Genomic DNA, 23189 nt, shown 5'->3' on the forward strand with positions numbered 1-23189 from the left:
ATGATGATGATGATGATGATGATGATGATGATGATGATAACAGTTGCTAGCACTAGCTTACCACTTCTAGTGGGCTAATTGTGGGTTCATCACTGAAAGCCCATGTTATATGATGTTGTCAGCGTTTTTCAGCATGAAACTTTTGTTCCTTTCATTTGTACATGCAAAGGAAAATTTTCACTTAAGTATTATGAAGGGTCTTTTTTTCTTTAAATGCATCTTTTCCTATCAAAACAAATATTAAAAAATTGTGCATACTGGTTGCGTGTAAGTGTATCCAGGGCTGTCATACAGCCTTGTAGGCCCTGGCCAAAGCAATGCACTGGGGTACCTACCCACTCATACACAGAATAAATTTTCAAAAAATTCATAACTTACCCCTCCTGCAGTCCTGCACTGTCTATCTACATGAGTCCATACAGTGAATGGCTGTCAGCACCCTCATTGGTGGATTCAGCCATCCACCAGTCATCATGGTGACAGTCATTCACTGTCTGGCTGCAGGCTGGGAGACAGGTAGAGAATGCTGCCTGGCTGCTCTAATTGTGTTTAATTCATTCTCTATCTGCCTCCCAAGAAACTCCGGAGACACCAGCCATGGGGCAGATGCCCACTGACCAAGCCCACTCTTCCCTAAGGCCCCTAGAATTGTGGGGCCCTTGGCAGCTGCCCAGTTGGTTCATATGTTAAGAAGGCTCTGAGTGTATCTGATGTATGCCTAATGTAAACCTGGCACCTAACCTTCTAGTCCAGAGCTGGACACTGGATCTTGAATTGACTCTGAATTAGCATGTATGTGTATATTCGCTAATTGTACATGTTTCTTTCACTATTATTATTACTATTATTATTTTCTCTAACGTCCTAGTGGATGCTGGGGACTCCGTAAGGACCATGGGGAATAGACGGGCTCCGCAGGAGACATGGGCACTTTAAGAAAGAATTTAGATTCTGGTGTGCTCTGGCTCCTCCCTCTATGTCCCTCCTCCAGACCTCAGTTTGAGACTGTGCCCGGACGAGCTGGGTGCTGTTCAGTGAGCTCTCCTGAGCTTGCTGTGAGAAAGTATTTTGTTAGGTTTTTTATTTTCAGGGAGCTCTGCTGGCAACAGACTCCCTGCATCGTGGGACAGAGGGGAGAGAAGCAGCCCTACTCTCTGAAGCTAGGTCCTGCTTCTTAGGCTACTGGACACCATTAGCTCCAGAGGGATCGTACACAGGATCTCACCCTCGTCGTCCGATCCCAGAGCCGCGCCGCCGTCCCCCTCGTAGAGCCGGAAGACAGAAGCCGGGTGAGTATGAGAAGCAAGAAGACTTCGAAATCGTCGGCAGAAGACTCCGTTCTTCACTGAGGTAACGCACAGCACTGCAGCTGTGCGCCATTGCTCCCACACACCTCACATACTCCGGTCACTGTAAGGGTGCAGGGCGCAGGGGGGGGCGCCCTGGGCAGCATATAGACATCTTTTGGCAAAAGTACACATATATACAGTTGGGCACTGTATATATGTATGAGCCCCCGCCAAGAAAATGTATATTTAAGCGGGACAGAAGCCTGCCGTCGAGGGGGCGGGGCTTCTTCCTCAGCACTCACCTGCGCCATTTTTTTTCCACAGCTCCGCTGAGAGGAAGCTCCCCAGGCTCTCCCCTGCAGATACACGGTAGAAGAGGGTAAAAAGAGAGAGGGGGCACATGATTAGGCGCAAAAATCTATATAAACAGCAGCTACTGGGTTAACATTAAGTTACTGTGTTATTCCTGGGTTTATAGCGCTGGGGTGTGTGCTGGCATACTCTCTCTCTGTCTGTCTCTCCAAAGGGCCTTGTGGGGGAATTGTATTCAGATGAGCATTCCCTGAGTGTGTGGTGTGTCGGTACGTGTGTGTCGACATTTCTGAGGTAAAAGGCTCCCCTAGGAGGAGATGGAGCAAATGTGTGTGTGAGTGGTGTCTCCGTCGACAACGCCGACACCTGTTTGGATATGTGAAATTAAGTGCTAAGGTAAATTTATTGCACAAAAGATTAGAGAACAGACAGGGAATCTACCCATGTCTGTCCCTATGTCGCAGAGACCTTCAGAGTCTCTCAATGCTCACTATCCAAAATAATAGACACTGATATCGACACGGAGTCTGACTCCAGTGTCGACTACGATAATGCAAAGTTACAGCCAGAATGGCAGGAAAGTATTCAATATATGATTATTGTAATAAAAAATGTTTTGCATATCACTGATGACTCATCTGTCCCTGACACAAGGGTACACATGTTTAAGGGGAAGAAAGCTGAGGTAAATTTCCCTCCTCCCATGAAGAAAAAGAGCGGGAATCTCCAGACAAGAGACTGCAGTTTCCCACAAAGAATTCTCAGGGAGTATCCTTTCCCTACTAGGGCCAGGATACGATGGGAATCTTCCCCTAGGGTGTCACGTTTGCCCAAAAGGTAGCGCTGACTTAACAACTATCCTCAGGGATCCTGCAGATAGCATGCAGTAAAAGTACTTTGAAGTCCATTTACACACATTCTGGTACTCTACTCAGACCGGCGATTGTGTCGGCATGGGTTTATAGCGCTGTAGCAGCATGGACAGATACCTTATCAGCAGAGATTGAGACCCTAGTATGTATATATATATATGTATATATATAGATATATAAAAGATGTTGTCTTAGATATATATATATATAAAACATGCCCAAAGAGACATTAGTCTACTGGGTTCTAGAGTTAACGCTATGTCGATTTCTGCTTGACGTGTCCTGTGGAACATGCAATGGACAGGTGATGCCGACTTAAGAGGCATATGGAAGGTTTACCTTACAAGGCTGAGGATTGTGTGAAAAAGGGATCTCGGACCTGGTCTCCACAGCTATAGCTGGTAATTCTGATCTTTTGCCTTATATTCCAGCACAGCCTAGGAAAGCACGACATTATCAAATGCAGTCCTTTCGATCACAAAGAAACAAGAAAGTCCGAGGTGCGTCCTTTCTTGCCAGAGGCAGGGGCAGAGGAAAGAAGCTGCACAACACAGCTGGTTCCCAGGAACAGAAGTCCTCCCCAGCCTCTACAAAATCCACCGCATGTCGCTGGGGCCCCACAGGCGGAGCTAGGCCCGGTGGGGGCACGTCTTCGAAATTTCAGCCACAAGTGGGTTTACTCCCTGTTGGATCCCTGGGCAATAGATATTGTGTCTCATGGATACAAGCTGGACTTCGAGGAGATGCCCCCTCACCGACGACCCTGCCGGCTTCCCCCCACGAGAGGGAAATAGTGTTAACTGTAATTCACAAATTGTATCTTCAACAGGTGGTGGTCAAGGTTCCTCTCCTTCAACAAGGAAGGGGTTATTATTTGACCATGTTTGTAGTCCCGAAACCGGACGGTTCGGTCAGACCCATATTGAATTTAGAAACCCTGAACATATACCTGAAAAGGTTCAAGTTCATGATGGAATCGCTGAGAGCGGTCATCGCAAGCCTGGAAGGGGGGGATTTTATGGTGTCTCTGGACATAAAGGATGCATACCTTCATGTCCCCATTTATCCACCTCATCAGGCGTACCTCAGATTTGTGGTAAAGGATTGTCATTACCAATTTCAGACGTTGCCGTTTGGTCTCTCCACGGCACCGAGAATATTTACCCAGGTAATGGCAGAAATGTTGGTACTCCTGCGGAAGCAAGGAGTCACAATTATCCCATACTTGGACGATCTCCTCATAATAGTGAGATCAAGAGAGCAGTTGCTGATCAGCGTAGCACTTTCACTGGAAGTGTAACGGCAACACGGCTGGATTCTAAATATTCCAAAGTCGCAGTTGGTTCCTACGGCTCGACTGCCTTTCCTAGGCATGATTCTAGACACAGACCAGAAAAGGGTTTATCTCCCGATAGAGAGAGCTCAGGAGTTCATGACACTGGTCAGGAACCTATTGAAACCAAAACAGGTGTCAGTGCATCTCTGCACTCGAGTCCTGGGAAGGATGGTGGCATCATACGAGGCCATTCCCTTCGGCAGGTTCCATGCAAGGACCTTTCAATGGGACTTACTGGACAGGTGGTCCGGATCACATCTTCAGATGCATCGGTTAATCACCCTGTCCCCCAGGGCCAGGGTGTCTCTCCTGTGGTGGCTGCAGAGTGCTCACCTTCTCGAGGGCCGCAGATTCAGCATTCAGGACTGGGTCCTGGTGACCACGGATGCAAGCCTCCGAGGGTGGGGAGCAGTCACACAGGGAAGAAATTTCCAAGGTCTGTGGTCAAGTCAGGAGACTTGCCTTCACATCAACATCCTGGAACTAAGGGCCGTATACAACGCCCTACGTCAAGCGGAGACCCTGCTTCCCGACCAACCGGTTCTGATTCAGTCAGACACCATCACTGCAGTGGCTCATGTAAACCGACAAGGCGGCACAAGGAGCAGGGTAGCGATGGCGGAAGCCACCAGAATTCTTCGCTGTGCGGAAAATCACGTAAGCGCACTGTCAGCAGTGTTCATCCCGGGAGTGGACAACTGGGAAGCAGGCTTCCTCAGCAGACACGACCTCCACCCGGGAGAGTGGGGACTTCATCAGGAAGTCTTCGCACAGACTGCAAGTTGGTGGGTACTGCCACAGGTGAACATGATGGCATCCCGCCTCAACAAAAAACTACAGAGGTATTGCGCCAGGTCAATAGACCCTCAGGCGATAGCTGTAGACGCCCTGGTGACACCGTGGGTGTTCCAATCGGTCTATGTATTTCCTCCTCTTCCTCTTATACCCAAGGTGCTGAGAATAATAAGAAAAAGGGGAGTGAGAACGATACTCATTGTTCCAGATTGGCCACGAAGGACTTGGTATCCAGATCTGCAAGAAATGCTCACAGAGGACCCGTGGCCTCTTCCTCTAAGACAGGACTTGTTGCAACAGGGGCCCTGTCTGTTCCAAGACTTACCGCGGCTGCGTTTGACGGCATGGCGGTTGAACGCCGGATCCTAGCGGAGAAAGGCATTCCGGATGAGGTCATTCCTACACTGATAAAGGCTAGGAAGGACGTAACAACTCAACATTATCACCGTATATGGCGAAAATATGTTGCTTGGTGTGAGGCCAGGAATGCCCCTACGGTGGAATTCCAGCTGGGCCGTTTCCTTCACTTCCTACAGTCAGGAGTGAATTTGGGCCTAAAATTGGGGTCCATTAAGGTCCAGATTTCGGCCCTATCCATTTTCTTTCAAAAGGAGTTGACTTCTCTACCTGAAGTTCAGACGTTTGTAAAGGGAGTGCTGCATATTCAGCCCCCTTTTGTGCCTCCAGTGGCACCTTGGGATCTTAACGTGGTGTTGAGTTTCCTGAAATCCCACTGGTTTGAACCACTCAAAACGGTGGAGTTGAAATATCTCACGTGGAAGGTGGTCATGCTATTAGCCTTGGCTTCGGCTAGGCGTGTGTCAGAGTTGGCGGCTTTGTCACATAAAAGCCCCTATCTGGTTTTCCATGCAGATGGAGCAGAATTGCGGACCCGTCCACAATTTCTGCCGAAAGTGGTTTCATCCTTTCATATAAACCAACCTATTGTGGTGCCTGTGGCTACTACGGACTTGGAGGATTCCGACTTGCTTGATGTAGTCAGGGCTTTGAAGGTTTATGTAGCCAGAACGGCTAGGGTCAGGAAAACAGAGTCTTTGTTTATCCTGTATGCTTCCAACAAGCTTGGTGCTCCTGCTTCAAAGCAGACTATTGCTTGCTGGATCTGTAACACGATTCAGCAGGCTCATTCGGCGGCTGGATTGCCGCTGCCAAAATCAATTAAGGCCCATTCCACTAGGAAGGTGGGCTCTTCTTGGGCGGCTGCCCTAGGGGTCTCGGCATTACAACGTTGCCGAGCGGCTGCTTGGTCAGGTTCAAACACTTTTGCAAAGTTCTACAAGTTTAATACCCTGGCTGAGGAGGACCTTGTGTTTGCTCAATCGGTGCTGCAGAGTCATCCGCACTCTCCCGCCCGTTTGGGAGCTTTGGTATAATCCCCATGGTCCTTACGGAGTCCCCAGCATCCACTTGGACGTTAGAGAAAATAAGATTTTACTTACCAGTAAATCTATTTCTCGTAGTCCGTAGTGGATGCTGGGCGCCCTTCCCAAGTGCGGACTTCTTCTGCAATGCTTGTATATAGTTATTGCTTAAATAAGGGTTATGTTATGGTTGCATCAGGGTTGACCTGTTGCTCTATTGTTGTTCATACTGTTGACTGGGTATGTTTATCTCACGTTATACGGTGTGATTGGTGTGGCTGGTATGAATCTTGCCCTGGATTACCAAAATCCTTTCCTTGTACTGTCAGCTCTTCTGGGCACAGTTTCTCTAACTGAGGTCTGGAGGAGGGACATAGAGGGAGGAGCCAGAGCACACCAGAATCTAAATTCTTTCTTAAAGTGCCCATGTCTCCTGCGGAGCCCGTCTATTCCCCATGGTCCTTACGGAGTCCCCAGCATCCACTACGGACTACGAGAAATAGATTTACTGGTAAGTAAAATCTTATTATTATTATTGTTGTTGATTTGTCTGGTGCAACAGTGCAGGACAGTGGTGAAAATAGGGCAACCTAAAATAGGTACATAAAAAGTAGGCCAAATGCAGATGTGAAAAGAAAAAGTAGGAAGGTCCTTGCTCATCTAAGACCAGAGTTTCAGAGATTTGAACAGAGTCTTAACGGGAATAGTGAGGAATTCCTTAAGTGAGTAGCAGCATAGGAAAAGTCTTGTCAGCGGGAGAGAGAGGTTTTTTTTATCAGAGACCAGGCACAGGTCAGAAGTAGATCTAAGAGGTGTGAGGTAATGTACAACATTAAGGGGTGGTGGTGTCGAGAACATTTTAGACAAGTGCATTTTGAATTAGATTCTGATATTATGGGGAGCCAATGTAGGGATTTGCAGAGGAAAACCTTCCAGAAAAAAAAAATATTATACTCACCTGTCCGGAGGACCCCGGTGGTCTCCACGGCTACTTGTGGTCTCGCATTCATCTTTCAACTGGGGAGGGGGCTGCTGGGAGGCTCCAGGGGTGCTGCGAGGCACAAGGGCTGCTGGGAGTTGTCGTTTTCCATAGTGGCTGGCTCCGGTGGGGGGTGGGGGGGGGGTGCACACACACAACAGACACTCATGCACACACACACTCACATATACACATTTACAGACACTCATACACACTCCACAACACTGCATACTCAAATCTGCTGCAGAGGATCCGGCGCCCAACGCTGGATGAAGAAGACACCGCTTCAGAAGGTTAGTAATTACTGACTTATTAAGCTAATGGGAAACTAGCTTAATTAGTCCTCACAGAGAATGCCACCAGGGTGCCAGAGCAAGTCCCAATGATTTTTCATACAAAGAGATTTTAGGAAAAATCAGACTTGCTTTGGTGGTGCATGAAAAAAGATTTAGTGATTTCTAGAATCACCACGTCTCATTTTCAGTCCCACAATTGAATACCAAAACCCTGTGACTGAAGGAAAAACCCTGTGACTGCTGGGGTTCTTGAATTTCTCACTAAGCATTGTTTTGGACAGTCTGCAGAGAAGGAGTCACACAATATAGTATTAGAGGTAAGGGGAGGAGAGGCTTATTTAGATATATGGTGAAATGAGTGAATTACTTCACCAAGAGAAAAGATGTATAGTGAGAAAAAGCAGATGGCTGAGAGCAGAACAATAAGCAGTCCTAATATTATTGGGAGTTTACTGGAGCATGTGTCACGGGAACAAGTGAATACAATCTTCACTTTCTTCATGAGTTACACATTCCTAAATAATAGAATTTGTACCATAAATAACAATTGTCAGGAAAATACACATAATTATTGTTTCAGATAAATAAATAAATAGCTAATACCACTAGTATTACTTGCTTACATCTGTAATACAGTAATCGTTTTGGAACTCTATGTTTATGATTTCATAATAGTATCTCGTTTTAAATGTCTACTCACGCAATATAACTTAACATAATTACCGAGTTTAACCGAAATACCCTTCCAAATGTACCAGAAAAAGCAAAGAAATAAATTGCTATGAAAAATATTTTTTTTGTTACATAAGCTACATTTATGTTATCTCCTTATAGGGAAACAATGCATCCGTTACAATTTGTCTTCATAACTCCTATACTTCTTGGGCATATGAAACCCAGTGAGGATGACACTAAGATATATGAGTGTCCTATGTACATAGACTACACAATGCAGGTAAGTAGTATATGGTATACAACAATAAGTGCATATTGTCTTTTTCATGTAGCTCTGGTAGCCAAGACCTGATTCTAGGAGTGGGGCAGTGGCCAGGTCATTGAAAATGTTCTTCTGTAACACAACTGTCACTAATTCCCTCATTGCAAATATGTGCATCACTCATTTATGAAGTGCCTACAATAAGTTCAGTATACATCTGCACAGCTCTTCCTCACAGCAATTAGGCTTTGTTAATAGGAGGGTAGATGTTTTTGAATGGCTGATTGCACATTTCAGTAATCATAAATAGACATGTGTTTCCTCTGTTCTGCAGTCTTAAAGCATTTTTTCTAAAAAGCACTATTTATGCCACCCATATTTACAGATCATAAATTCTACTATTGAATGTTGGATAGTGAAAACATGAAAACTTAATTTAAAAAAATATAAATAATTGATTGTGTTTAGGGTAACTACACATCTGGGATTACAACGCACAGTATTGGGGAAAGAGGGCCTGGACTGTACACCCTAGGTACTTATAATGGGATGTGCTACCTAGCTGAGACTTAATACTACAACATAGTAAAATAGGGCAGGTGCACCATGCAACTGTAGGAATTATAATACATGTAATTATACATCATATCTGAGGTTTTTGGCATAAAATTGGCCAATATTATGAGCCTGCCCACCAATCGTCAAAGGTAAACCTCATCAGGCAGGTCCATAACATTATCGGTGTTCGCCTCTGGGGCACGACAAAACCTCCCCAGCCAAAACACCCCAGGGCACCACTCAAATCAGAGTGCTAGGTAAGTGAAAGTAGCTGCTGAGTGTTAGAAAGAGGACAGCAGTAAAGTATCAATGTTAAAAAGGTAAGATTAGCTGATCAATGTTAAAAGTGTTCAAAAAGTGAAAGATGTGTGAATATGTTACATAAATAAAAAACAAACGATCACAGAGTGATATACAGTAAGTGTTAAAAAAAATATAAGATGGTGATGCCCCAATGCAGCCTAGCCAGAGTCCCACGCCCCAAAAAGTTCACCCCACAACTGACTTGCTATGTAATTATAAAGAACTTATCTGTGGCTTTGATATACAGATTGTGCAGTCAGAAATGCAAGGATCCTATTTAAAAGCCTCAGAGGCAGTGGGAGGGGTGTCAATCTAGATTGAAGGAAATTTCTAGCCTTCATGTGTGTATACACACATAATATTGTATCTGTTGGGGAAAGAGGGCAATGTCCAGATCTCAGGACATCCGTCCAGTAATTACTGTAGGACAGACTGTCAGCAATCCCGGACATGCACTGCCTGGAAATCAGTTTCTCAGCAACTCGCAACCTTGCAAGGGCAGCTCCAGTCTGCCTCTTCTGCTTTGTTCCTCCTATAGCCTGCAGCTACTTCTTAGATCCTGGCTGCACTTAAGGCTAATTGTGGACATTATGTCATGTCGACATTGCATTATTGTCAACATTGTGAATGTTGACAGTTTGAGTGTCGATCTCTTGCCCATCTCAACAATCTAAATGCCTGCATTCAGACCATGTTGACATTCTGAAAGTAGACCATGTAATATCAGTGCGCGCTATGTATACATACATGTATACATCAGATATGTATTTTTACTGATATGTAATATCAGTGTGACCTGTATGTATCAGGCAAGTGATGTCAGTGTTATCTGTGTTTAGTGATCAATGTGTATAGAGTAAGTAAATAGAGTTGTATCAATGAATTAGAGGAGGGGGATCCAGACCATTATTTTACCTAATGTCCCATGGAGTCTTCATCTGGCTCTGCTGGCACAGTAGAAGCAGGGAAGGTAAGACTGCTACAATTTGGATTTGGAAAACTGTATGAGCTCCAGTCAAATGCTACAATATTCCAATGAGCTTGAAGAGATGTCAGCAGTTCAGTTAGAGGAGAGAATGCAATATGGTGCACAAAGAAGGAATATCAGCTGAAAATGCATTAATTGGCCTATGATATGGTAACCAATGCACTGCAGCAGTGGCTGACTGCATGGCCTTTGGTACAAAGTATGGGTCATGCTCTCTGACTCTTGGGGTCAATCAAGTTAGGTGCAAGTTTCCCTGTACTGCGAGTCAGTACATCAATAGCCGCACTTTATGACAGCCTGAACTCTCATAAAAGTCTATAGGGTTGCAAGCACTTTTCGAGAACATTTTGGGCTGAAATTGGGCCGCAAGGGTGAGCGTTAAGTTTCCGTTGCCACCGTTGAATCGCCACTGCAAAGACCACTCTCTTCCTTCTCATTTAATTGGATTGACCCTATGGTGCATATATACAGCATAGCAGTGAGATTGACTTTTTAGGTAACAGCTAAGATGCGCTATGGAGCACCATAATACCTGATGAGGACTGGGAGGAGTTTCTGTAAAACAAGTATTTGAGCTTAAAGGATTTTCAATGGGGATCTGTCTCAGCAGTAGCAGAGTGAATGGTTTCTATAATAATAATAATCCAGGGTGGCCATCATGTGAAGTCATCCTATTCCTTATTTAAAAATATTCATGCTTTAAGAATACAAAATAAATGTTAAGAAATGAACCTGTTATGATTGTGCAATATGTTGATATAATTTAACAATGTTTCTTAACATACAATATTACAAATGGTTCCTATCCTTACACCTGAATGCCATTCTTGTACTGTACAAGGGCACAATAATACATATATATTATAATGGGCCAAATTGTGTAAATATAATAAGCCAGGAGTCTAAACTTTTTAGCCTTTTTTATTAGTTGGGAATGACACACTAATGAATTCTAACTGTACTATAGGGAAAGTGACTAATGATATTGCTGAACTTGTTCACTACCAGACGCTCTCAGACAATGAATAGTAATGGAAAACAAGAAGAGTGCATTAATAAAACTGCATTATACACACTGAGCAGCTGGTACATAGAACTAAGCAGCATAGATACATACAGTATACATCGTAAAGTTACTGGCTAGAGCACAACTCCAATTAGAAAACAGTACATTGATTTAATATTTATTATGAAATATAAATTAAAAGTAATCTAATTAGATGTGTTAAATTTAGCATTCTAATTAGGATTCCTTCCCAAATGAGATTCGGAAACTCTCTGTATATTGGAGCACTTTATTGAATGTCTCTAAACCAGATTGGCAAATGCAGCTATAGAAAATTGTTGAAGAAATCACATGAGAGACCCCCTACCCACAGCGGAGCTGTAACACATTGCAGGCAATAATTATATGCCCTAAGCCTTGGGGTTGTTAAAGCTGAAATGTGAACTCCATTAACTTTTATGTAGTTCTGTATAACAAGGAACTTTGTCACTGCAACATATTGCCATATATAATAGTAAAATAGCCCCTGATAAAGATAATACCTGATAAAGACAATGGCCCTCATTCCAAGTTGTTCACTCGCAAGCTGCTTTTAGCAGCTTTGCACACGCTAAGCCGCCTACGCCTACTTTGAGTGAATCTTAGCATAGTAAAATTGCGAACGAAAGATTCGCAATATTGCGAAAAGACTTCTCTGTGCAGTTTCTGAGTAGCTCGAGACTTACTCTGCCAGTGCGATCAGTTCAGTGCTTGTCGTTCCTGGTTTGACGTCACAAACACACCCAGCGTTCGCCCAGACACTCCTCCGTTTCTCCAGCCACTCCCGCGTTTTTCCCAGAAACGGTAGCGTTTTTCCACACACTCCCATAAAACGGCCTGTTTCCGCCCAGAAACACCCACTTCCTGTCCATCACATTACGATCGCCAGAACGAAGAAAAAACCTCGTAATGCCGTGAGTAAAATACCTAACTGCATAGCAAATTTACTTGGCGCAGTCGCACTGCGGACATTGCGCATGCGCATTAACGACTAATCGCTCCGTTGCGAGAAAAAAATAACGAGCGAACAACTCGGAATGACCCCCAATATACGGAATAGCTTGCTTGTACATACCATAGCACAATAATAAGATAACGGACAGCTTTCCCTAACATAATACAAAATACACAGGGTTGCACTTGTCAAGAGCAGCAATGCGCATACTGTTTAGTGTTCATTTTATTTTTATTTCCCTTTCTATGAGCCCAGGAAATATAATTACCACTCACACAGCTTAAATATCACTTACTGTAAATACGGCCCTAAGCTTGTTCTCTTTCTGTTAATATTAAATAAAGACGTTCTGTAAGTCTGCAACACTAAGATTAGGGCCCTCATTCCGAGTTGTTCGCTCAGTGATGATTTTCGCAACGGAGCGATTAAGGCAAAAATGCGTATGCGCATGGTACGCAGTGCCATGCGCTAAGTATTTTAGCACAAAACTTAGTAGATTTACTCACGTCCGAACGAAGAATTTTCTTTGTTGAAGTGATCGGAGTGTGATTGACAGGAAGTGGGTGTTTCTGGGCGGAAACTGAACGTTTTCTGGGAGTGTGCGGAAAAACGCAGGCATGCCAGGATAAAACGCGGGAGTGTCTGGAGAAACGGGGGAGTGGCTGGCCGAACGCAGGGCGTGTTTGTGACGTCAAACCAGGAACAAAACGGGCTGAGCTGATCGCAGTGTAGGAGTAAGTCTCGAGCTACTCAGAAACTGCTAAGAATTATTTATTCGCAATTCTGCTACTCTTTCGTTCGCAATTCTGCTCAGCTAAGATACACTCCCAGAGGGTGGCGGCCTAGCGTGTGCAATGCTGCTAAAAGCAGCTAATGAGCGAACAACTCGGAATGAGGGCCTATGTCTGGTGCAGCTCTCACAGTAATACTCATTTTACAATCACTAAGGGGCCTATTTAGCACCATCCGCATCCAAGGATACGGATGTTAGGTGATAAAATTGCCCATATTCGCACTGCGATAATTGATTACATCGCACGAATATATAAATTATCGCATGCAGGGACAGAGCTTGCGAGCAAGCTCTGCCCCTGCGATGGCACTCCGCAGCATCATCGGGGTATTTTTTGGGTAAAATATAACCGATGTCCTGCTGCGCATGCACGACATCACAGCCGCCACCGGTCCGACCCCCCCTGTCGTCGTAAGTATACTCACCAGTCCAGGGAGCCGGTGATCGCTGCTCCTGCAGGGTTGCCGGGCGCTGGATTTTGTGCACTGCTGACCGCTTTGCAGCGTCACTTTACTCACCAGGGGTCACAGCGCATCACATGGTTGACCCGGCGCCTGGTAGACCATACCGGAGCACCGATCACTGGCTCCCTGGACTGGTATTTTTTTTTGCATTTTTTGTTTTGGTTTTAAACAGTGATTAGCATGTATGTCCATTGGACACACAGCTGATCACTGGAGCCAGGTCCCCGCACAGCTTTCTCTCAGATTCATGGAAAGAGTATTAGTAATATACTGTAAAGCAGAAACCTGGGAACCATCTTTAAATTAAAAAACAAGCAACCATTTACTCATTTTAAAAGAGCTATTTTTGGCATATGGGCAAATTAGGCATGTGCCGAGGACAGCATCAATTAGTACATTATTACTAGAGATGAGCAGGTTCGGTTTGTCAAGATCCGAACCCAACCGAACTTCCCCTATTTTACACGGTTCCGAGGCAGCCTCGGATCTTCCCGCCTTGCTCCATTAACCCGAACGCGCCCGAACGTCATCATCCCGCTGTCGGATTCTCGCGATGTTCGTATTCTATATAAAGAGCTGCGCGTCGCCGCCATTTTCCACTCGTGCATTGGAGATTGAACGGAGAGGATGTGGCTGCGTTCTCTCCCTGAAAAGCTCTGTAATCTGTGCTCAGTGTGCTGCAAATATCTGTGCTCAGTGTGCTTAAAATATCTACGTTCTCTGCCTGAAAACGCTCCATATCTGTGCTCAGTGTGCTGCAAATATTGGGCTCAGTGTGCTGCATTGTGGGGACTGGGGACCACCAGTATTATAGTAGTACAGTACAGTAGGCCATTGCTGTGTATCTTGCAGCACTGTGTCAAGTATACTATCTCTGTGCTGCATTATTGTGACCAGTATATATTAGGACAGTGCAGCATTTTGGTTACCAGCAGTATACATATATAGTACAGTACAGTAGGCCATTGCTGTGTATCTTGCAGCTCTGTGTCAAGTATACTATCTCTGTGCTGCATTATTGTGACCAGTATGTATACTGTACTGTGTGACGTGTGTTATATACCTGGTGATTTTATACATCCTGTAATCTGTACTGAGCGATGTGTGAGATACACCTGGGGATTATACACCCTAAATTATTATTATTATTATTATCCTTTATATGGGGCCACAAGGGTTCCGCAGCGCCCCATTACAGAGTACATAAATAATCAAACAGGAAAACAGCAACTTACAGTAGATGACAGTATAGGACAAGTACAGGGTAAATAAACAGTTACATCAGCAGATGACACTGGAATAAGTATCAGGTGGCAGAAGACTGCTGGATGTGGTACAGTTGAAGATTATTATAGTAAGACAAAGGATAAGCACATGAGGGAAGAGGGCCCTGCTCGTGAGTGCTTACAATCTAAAGGGGAGGGGTAGACAGACATGGGTGACACAGATGGGGTACATAGAGAACGTGGAACAGAGGGTTAGGAAGAGATTTGGCTGGGTTTGGTGAAGAAGTGGACCCCCAGAAGGCACAAGTCAATACTTAACATTGCAAAATTTTACTGGGCTATGCAGGAGAAAATTAAAAATAGGGGAAAATAAAAAAAAAAGAATCGATAACTTCTACCGCTTTCAAAAAGGTTAACGGAAGCTGAAATAATGGACAACTACCTCATAGAAGCCAGATACAGTATACCAAACAGTACTTAGCAGAGTTAGGAATGAGTGCTTATGAAATACAGTAACATTTTGTCATAATATTTCAGAAACTGCATGGCTGGTCTCTTGCACTCTTTTGCTCTAATACACCACCTGCTTTAGGGTTTATATTCAAAAACATTATGTCTCCATAATCCCAAAAACGTCAGTCTTCTTGGAAAGTGGTTTGTTCCTTTGTAAGGGAAAGAGAACAAACGTTCTCAAACAACGGTTTCTCAATTTCTTTTTCCTCTGGGAAGGGATTGTGGATTCGCAAGAATATCTGAGCATTTCTGTAATCAGAAAGCAGCGACTTTCTACAAATGTTTACGAATAATTCCAGTGATTTTGTCATTTTCTTCCAGTGATTTGGACCAGTAATACCATTGATTAGAACGAATAATTCCTGTGATTTTGTCATTTTCTTCCAGTGATTTGGACCAATAATACCATTGATTAGAACGAATAATTCCTCTGATTTTGTCATTTTCTTCCAGTGATTTGGACCAATAATACCATTGATTAGAACAAATAATTCCTGTGATATTGAGGTGTTTGTGTCGCTTAGCTTAGCCGTCCAGCGACCACAGTGCACCTCTTTTTCTCTTTTCTTTGCATCATGTGCTGTTTGGGGACTATTTTTTTAAGTGCCATCCTGTCTGACACTGCAGTGCCACTCCTAGAGGATAATTTTTTTTACCAACTCTTAACCCCTTCCAATCCCATCTGTTAATTTCTCCATAAAAAAGAGGACAATTTTCTCCTCATCACTCTCCCTCCCATCTCTCTCTTCAACCTGATCTTAATATTCATCTTCCATTAATACTATCTATCTATTTTCCAAAAAAACAATTACTCCACATGACTTTTTTTTTTTTTTTAATCATTTTTATTGTTTTACGGGTAAGCTAAGCAAAAGGGGGAGGGGTACAGAAAGGAGAAAAAGGGAAGGGGAAGGGTGAGGGGGGTACACAGTCTGCTCAACAGAAATACAGAATTACATAGATGATATACAAAAGAACATCGCACAGGCATACATCGTGAGGCCAAATCCGACCAACAGTAAATACATAACGTAATGACAACATATAATCCTAAGTGTCGGGAGGAGGTATGGGACCTGGAGAGCGAGTATGCCAATAGGTAGACCACGAAAACCAGCGGAGCAATGGGCAGGATGGTGTAGAGGCATAGGCCACTCCCGCTGTCTCAAACTCGCAATGCGACTGTACGGCCATCTCTATCACTGATATATGGGGTACCTCGGTAGAGCGCCATTGGCAAGCAATCAATAGTTTTGCCGAGATCAGGATATGCCCTAAGATATAACGATCGCCCGGCGATAAGTAGCCATAATATAGATGCAGAAGAGCCAGTCGCGGGTGTGGAGCTACAGAATGACCCAGCACTAACTCAATGAGGTGAAAGACAGAGGTCCACATTGGGGTAAGTATAGGGGTGTAGTATGGCTGACCTGCGGTCTCCTGACCGCCGGTCAGCTTACCTACGCCGGTTTCCCGGCAGCATACCGACGCCGGGATCCCGGCGGGGAGAGGTGAGTGCAGCAAGCCCCTTGCGGGCTCGCTGTGCTCGCCACGCTGCGGGCTCGGTGGCGACCTACGGTCGCCACGGGTTCTATTCCCACTCTATGGGTGTCGTGGACACCCACGAGTGGAAATAGTCCCTGTTGGTCGGCATGCCGACCATTGGGATAGTGGGTGTCGGGAAGCTGCAGGAGGTCATGTGACCGTCGGTCTCCCGACCGTCGGTCACATGAATACCACCCAAGTATAGGGCAGTCCCAGAAGGTATGCACCAAGGTACCGACCTTGCCACATTTACGCCAGTATAAACTGGATGTGGAGGGTTGCATCGCATGCAAGCGTGATGGGGTGAAATATAAACGGTGGAGGAGTTTGTAAAATAGCTCTATGTGTGATATGCATCTAGACACCGTATAGCAGGACCGAAAAATCATCCCCCATTCTTCCTCCGAGATAGAGCATCTAAGGTTTGCCTCCCATTTCATCTGGAAGGGGGCTTTCTGCAGCGTTTGTGAAGTAATAATATAGTTATACCATTTTGTGATGCCTCCCCTGCCCTCCCCGGTACCCAGGAACCTTTGAACGAAGTTAGGCAAGGAGGAGAGGGTGAGGTGGGGTGTTGAGGTTCCGTGGAGCCAATGTCTGAGTTGCAAATATTTATAGAATTCCCTATGGGGCAAAAGGAATTTTTCCTGAATCTGAGCAAAAGATAGAAGGGTATTATGTGCCGTTATATCCTGTAGAGACTGGATTCCCTTTAATATCGGCGCTTCAAAACTCAAGTCAGGGATCAAGGAGGCTAGACCCATCAGCGATAGAGCAGGGGTAGGGAGAGTTATATCGTTTCCACTTTGCACTACGTACAGCCAAGCCTTCCTAGTAGCATGGACAGAAGGGGATCTACCGGTTATTAACTGTCCCGGGAGCAATAAAACATCAGTCAGGGGTAGCGGGGCAATCAGCCCTTGTTCCAGTTGAACCCACGGCTTGAAAGGGGGGTGTAGATACCATGCCCCTATCTGCGCCAGTCGGCAAGCCAGTTGATAGAAATGCAAATCCGGGTATGCCAGGCCCCCCTCCCGTTTGGGTCGGGTCATTGTTTTCCTGGCTAACCTCGGTTTCTTACCTTTCCAAACGTAAGAGTTAAACACAGCATTGAATTTGGACAAAAGGTACTCGGGTAAGAGGAGAGGAATGGCCCGAAATAAGTACATGAGTCTTGGGAGTACCGTCATTTTTAGTGCAGCTCAGAGGCGGAACTACCGGCAGTGCAAGCAGTGCGTTGCACTGGGGCCCGCCTCTGTCCAGGGGCCCAAGCATGTAATGAGTCAAACTGACTCATTACATGCCGCTGTGTGCTGCGAGGAACCGCTGCCCGCAGCGCACAGCCGCCCGGCGAGGAGAGGAGCAGCGGCACGGACGGGGGAAGGAGGAAGACAGAGGTGAAGGAGGGAGCCGCAGCAGTGCTTTGTTACTGGTTGAGGCGCTGCTGCTGCTGCTGCCCCTTTGCTTCACTATAGGCTGTCTTCCGAGAACAGCCTATAGTGAACCAGAGGGGCAGCAGCAGCAGCGCCTCCACCAATAACACAGCGCTGCTGCGGCTCCCTCCTTCACCTCCGTCCTCCTCCTTCTCTACTGCCCGGGAATCGTCTGACGCTGCACCGAGGAGCCTGAGCCAGCGGAGAGGGTAAGTATAATTCTTCTTTCTTTTCTTTCTTTTCTTTCTTTCTTTCTTTCTTTCTTTCTTTCTGTCTGTCTGTCTGTCTGTCTGTCTGTCTGTCTGTCTGTCTGTCTTTCTTTCTTTCTGTCTTTCTTTCTTTCTGTCTTTCTTTCTTTCTGTCTTTCTTTCTTTCTGTCTTTCTTTCTTTCTGTCTTTCTTTCTTTCTGTCTTTCTTTCTGTCTTTCTTTCTGTCTTTCTTTGTTGGGACTGCCTGCCGCTATGTGTAAAAATGGGGGACTGCCTGCCCCTATGTGTAAAAATGGGGGACTGCCTGCCGCTATGTGTAAAAATGGGGGACTGCCTGCCGCTATGTGTAAAAAAGGGGAATCTGCCTGCCGCTATGTGTAAAAATGGGGAATCTGCTTGCCGCAATGTGTAAAAAGGGGGACTGTCTGCCGCAATGTGTAAAAAGGGGGGACTGCCTGCCGCTATGTGTAAAAAGGGGTAATCTGTCTGCTGCAATGTGTAAAAAGGGGGAATCTGCCTGCCGTAATGTGTAAAAAGAAGGAATCTGCCTGCCGCTATGTGTAAAAAGGGGGAATCTGCCTGCCGTAATGTGTAAAAAGGGGGACGCTGTCTGCCGTAATGTGTAACAAGGGCACGCTGTCTGCCGTAATGTGTAAAAAGGGGACGCTGTCTGCCGTTATGTGTAAAAAGTGTACGCTGTCTGCTGCTATGTGTAACAAGGGCACGCTGTCTGCCGTTATGTGTAAAAAGTGCACGCTGTCTGCCGTAATGTGTAAAAAGGGGGACGCTGTCTGCCGTTATGTGTAAAAAGTGTACGCTGTCTGCCGCTATGTGTAACAAGGGCACGCTGTCTGCCGTTATGTGTAAAAAGTGCACGCTGTCTGCCGTAATGTGTAAAAAGGGGGACGCTGTCTGCCGTTATGTGTAAAAAGTGTACGCTGTCTGCCGCTATGTGTAACAAGGGCACGCTGTCTGCCGTTATGTGTAAAAAGGGGACGTTGTCTGCCGTAATGTGTAAAAAGGGGGACGCTGTCTGCCGTAATGTGTAAAAAGGGTGACGCTGTCTGCCGTAATGTGTTAAAAGGGGACGCTGTCTGCCGTAATGTGTAAAAAGAGGAATCTGTCCGCTGTAAGGTGTAAAAGGGTCTCTACCTGGTGTAGTGGTGCTACTGTGCGGCGTAATTTGAAGAATGGAGACTACTGTGCACCGTTTTATGAATTGGTATTATTTTGTGGCCACACCCCTTCCCCACGAAGCCACGCCACTATGTATTTTTGCGCGCGCCTACGGCGCGCACTGCCCCTGTTTTACATGCAGGGGTGGGGCTCCGATGCCGTTTCTTGCACACAGTGCTAAAATGTCTATTTACGGCACTGTTGCTAGGTATCCATTTCTCTGGCCCTGAGCAGGTCCCCCTCACCAGATCCTCTCCAGGGGGACTTGGATGGGATGTGGTGGGGGGCAAAGCATTTTGTCGCACCTGGGCCCACCGCTCGCTAGTTCCGCCACTGGTGCAGCTATTCGCCCTAGCCAGGAAACATGGTGCATCATCCAGTCCGAAATCAGAGCAGTAAATTTGCGCAGCAAGGGGGGATAGTTAGCCGATATTAGATCATCCAGCTTCCGGGTGATATGTATCCCCAGATATTTAAGACTACTATCCTGCCAGGAGTACGAGTAAGAAGCTTTCAGTGCGGATAGGAGGGGGGGTGGAAATAGGTAGTGCCTCCGTCTTGGTACTATTAAGTTTATAATAGGATACAGCCGAGTATTCAGACAAGAGTGTGTGCAGAGCTCGGAGGGAGGTAGTAGGGGCAGTGAGTGTCAACAGGACATCGTCCGCGAACTGAAATATCTTGTGCGATTGTCCCAAGAGTTCTACTCCTTCAATCAGTGGAGAGGATCGTATTTTCTCAGCCAAAGGTTCTATTGCCAAAGCAAATACGAGTGGGGATAAAGGACACCCTTGGCGTGTGCCGTTCGTGATCATAAAAGAGGAGGAGAGGAGTCCATTTACACACACCCTTGCTGAGGGGAGAGAATACAAAGCTAAAACGGAGGAGAGAATCCTACCCGTAAGGCCAAATTTACAAAGGACCGCCTGTAGATACCCCCAGTGAAGACGATCGAATGCCTTCTCTGCGTCTAGGGAAAGCAGCAGTAAGGGAGAATCAGACGGGGAAAAGGCGTCCAACACGTCTATCACCCGCCTAGTGTTATCGGGGGCCTGTCTTCCGGGGATAAAGCCCACTTGATCACAATGGATGAGCGAGGGGAGCAGGGGGTTGAGCCTGTTGGGCACTAGTTTCGCATAGATTTTTAAGTCAGTATTCAATAAAGCTATGGGGCGGTAATTAGGCATCGTAGCGGGATTTTTCCCTGGCTGAGGAAAGGCAGCTACACGAGCCTCCAGCATTTCCACCGGGAAATTCCCCACGGAGGAAGCATGATTGTAGACTCCTTCCAGGACAGGGTAATAGCGTCTTTGAAGCATTTATAGAATTTATTTATAAACCCATCTGGGCCTGGAGCTTTGTCTAATGGGAGGGAGTCTATAGCTTGGGTAATTTCTGTAGAGGACCAGGGTTGATTTATAGTCTGTAAAGTAAGTGAGTCGATGGAGGGGAGATTAATATCTTTCAGGAAGGCCGCTATATTGACTGGTGTAGGCTGTGGGATAGATACGTCGTCTTTCAGATTATAGAGGGAGGAATAATATGTAGCGAAGGAGTTAGCAATGTCCAACGTTTCGGATATCTTGACATTGTTTGAAGTGACAATGGATTTCACCCTCTCTTTAGCAATTTTCTCTAACGTCCTAGTGGATGCTGGGGACTCCGTCAGGACCATGGGGGATAGCGGCTCCGCAGGAGACAGGGCACAAAAAGTAAGCTTTTAGGATCACATGGTGTGTACTGGCTCCTCCCCCTATGACCCTCCTCCAAGCCTCAGTTAGGTTTTTGTGCCCGTCCGAGCAGGGTGCAATCTAGGTGGCTCTCATAAAGAGCTGCTTAGAAAAAGTTTTTTAGGTTTCTTATTTTCAGTGAGTCCTGCTGGCAACAGGCTCACTGCTACGAGGGACTTAGGGGAGAGAAGTGAACTCACCTGCGTGCAGGATGGATTTGCTTCTTAGGCTACTGGACACCATTAGCTCCAGAGGGATCGAACACAGGCCCAGCCATGGAGTCCGGTCCCGGAGCCGTGCCGCCGACCCCCCTTGCAGATGCCGAAGTTGAAGAGGTCCAGAGGTCCGGAAAAAGGCGGCAGAAGACTTTCAGTCTTCATAAGGTAGCGCACAGCACTGCAGCTGTGCGCCATTGTTGTCGGCACACTTCACACCAGCGGTCACTGAGGGTGCAGGGCGCTGGGGGGGGCGCCCTGGGCAGCAATGTATAATACCTTTTTCTATGGCTAAAATACATCACATATAGCCCTTGAGGCTATATGGATGTATTTAACCCCTGCCATATATCGCAAACTCCGGGAGAAGAGCCCACCGTTTTAGGGGGCGGGGCCTATTCTCCTCAGCACACAGCGCCATTTTCCTGCTCAGCTCCGCTGTGAGGAAGGCTCCCAGGATTCTCCCCTGCACTGCACTACAGAAACAGGGTAAAACAGAGAAGGGGGGCATATTTTGGCGATATTTTTATATATTAAGCGCATATAACAGAAACAACACCTTTTAGGGTTGTTTATATACATTTTTATAGCGCTTTGGTGTGTGCTGGCAAACTCTCCCTCTGTCTCCCCAAAGGGCTAGTGGGGTCCTGTCTTCGATAAGAGCATTCCCTGTGTGTCTGCTGTGTGTCGGTACGTGTGTGTCGACATGTATGAGGACGATGTTGGTGTGGAGGCGGAGCAATTGCCGGTAATGGTGATGTCACCCCCTAGGGAGTCGACACCGGAATGGATGGCTTTAATTATGGAATTACGTGATAATGTTAGCACGCTGCAAAAGTCAGTTGACGACATGAGACGGCCGGAAAACCAGTTAGTACCTGTCCAGGCGTCTCAGGCACCGTCAGGGGCTGTAAAACGTCCCTTACCTCAGTCAGTCGACACAGGTACCGACACAGATGAATCTAGTGTCGACGGTGAAGAAAGAAACGTATTTTCCAATAGGGCCACACGTTATATGATCACGGCAATGAAGGAGGCTTTGCATATCTCTGATACTGCAGGTACCTCAAAGGGGGGTATTATGTGGGGTGTGAAAAAACTACCTGTAGCTTTTCCAGAATCAGAGGAATTGAATGACGTGTGTGATGAAGCGTGGGTTAACCCCGATAGAAAACTGCTAATTTCAAAGAAGTTATTGGCATTATACCCTTTCCCACCAGAGGTTAGGGCGCGCTGGGAAACACCCCCTAGGGTGGATAAGGCGCTCACACGCTTATCAAAACAAGTGGCGTTACCGTCTCCTGATACGGCCGCCCTCAAGGATCCAGCTGATAGGAGGCTGGAAACTACCATGAAGAGTATATACACACATACTGGTGTTATACTGCGACCAGCAATAGCCTCAGCCTGGATGTGCAGTGCTGGGGTGGTGTGGTCGGATTCCCTGACTGAAAATATTGATACCCTGGATAGGGACAGTATTTTATTGACTATAGAGCAATTAAAGGATGCTTTTCTTTATATGCGAGATGCTCAGAGGGATATTTGCACTCTGGCAACGAGAGTAAGTGCGATGTCCATATCTGCCAGAAGAAGTTTATGGACGCGACAGTGGTCAGGTGATGCGGATTCCAAACGGCATATGGAAGTATTGCCGTATAAAGGAGAGGAATTATTTGGGGTCGGTCTATCGGATCTGGTGGCCACGGCAACAGCCGGAAAATCCACTTTTTTACCTCAGGTCACCTCCCAACAGAAAAAGACACCGTCTTTTCAGCCGCAGTCCTTTCGTTCCTATAAGAACAAGCGGGCAAAAGGACAGTCATATTTGCCCAGAG

At 46.0% G+C, this 23189-nt stretch overlaps 1 protein-coding gene across 6 annotated transcripts in view; it reads left to right on the forward strand.

Annotated features, from left to right (window-relative positions):
* Positions 1 to 23189, forward strand: part of LOC135027842 (uncharacterized) — a 1366020-nt gene that overhangs the window by 1185279 nt on the left and 157552 nt on the right. For all 6 annotated transcript variants that reach the window (XM_063953745.1, XM_063953744.1, XM_063953743.1 and 3 more), the window contains one exon: positions 8096 to 8216. In XM_063953745.1, coding sequence (XP_063809815.1) covers positions 8096 to 8216 — 121 coding nt within the window. The remainder of the gene's footprint in view (positions 1 to 8095; positions 8217 to 23189) is intronic.

The sequence above is a fragment of the Pseudophryne corroboree genome, chromosome 2 (genome assembly GCF_028390025.1).
Source record: "Pseudophryne corroboree isolate aPseCor3 chromosome 2, aPseCor3.hap2, whole genome shotgun sequence".
Taxonomy (NCBI): domain Eukaryota; kingdom Metazoa; phylum Chordata; class Amphibia; order Anura; family Myobatrachidae; genus Pseudophryne; species Pseudophryne corroboree.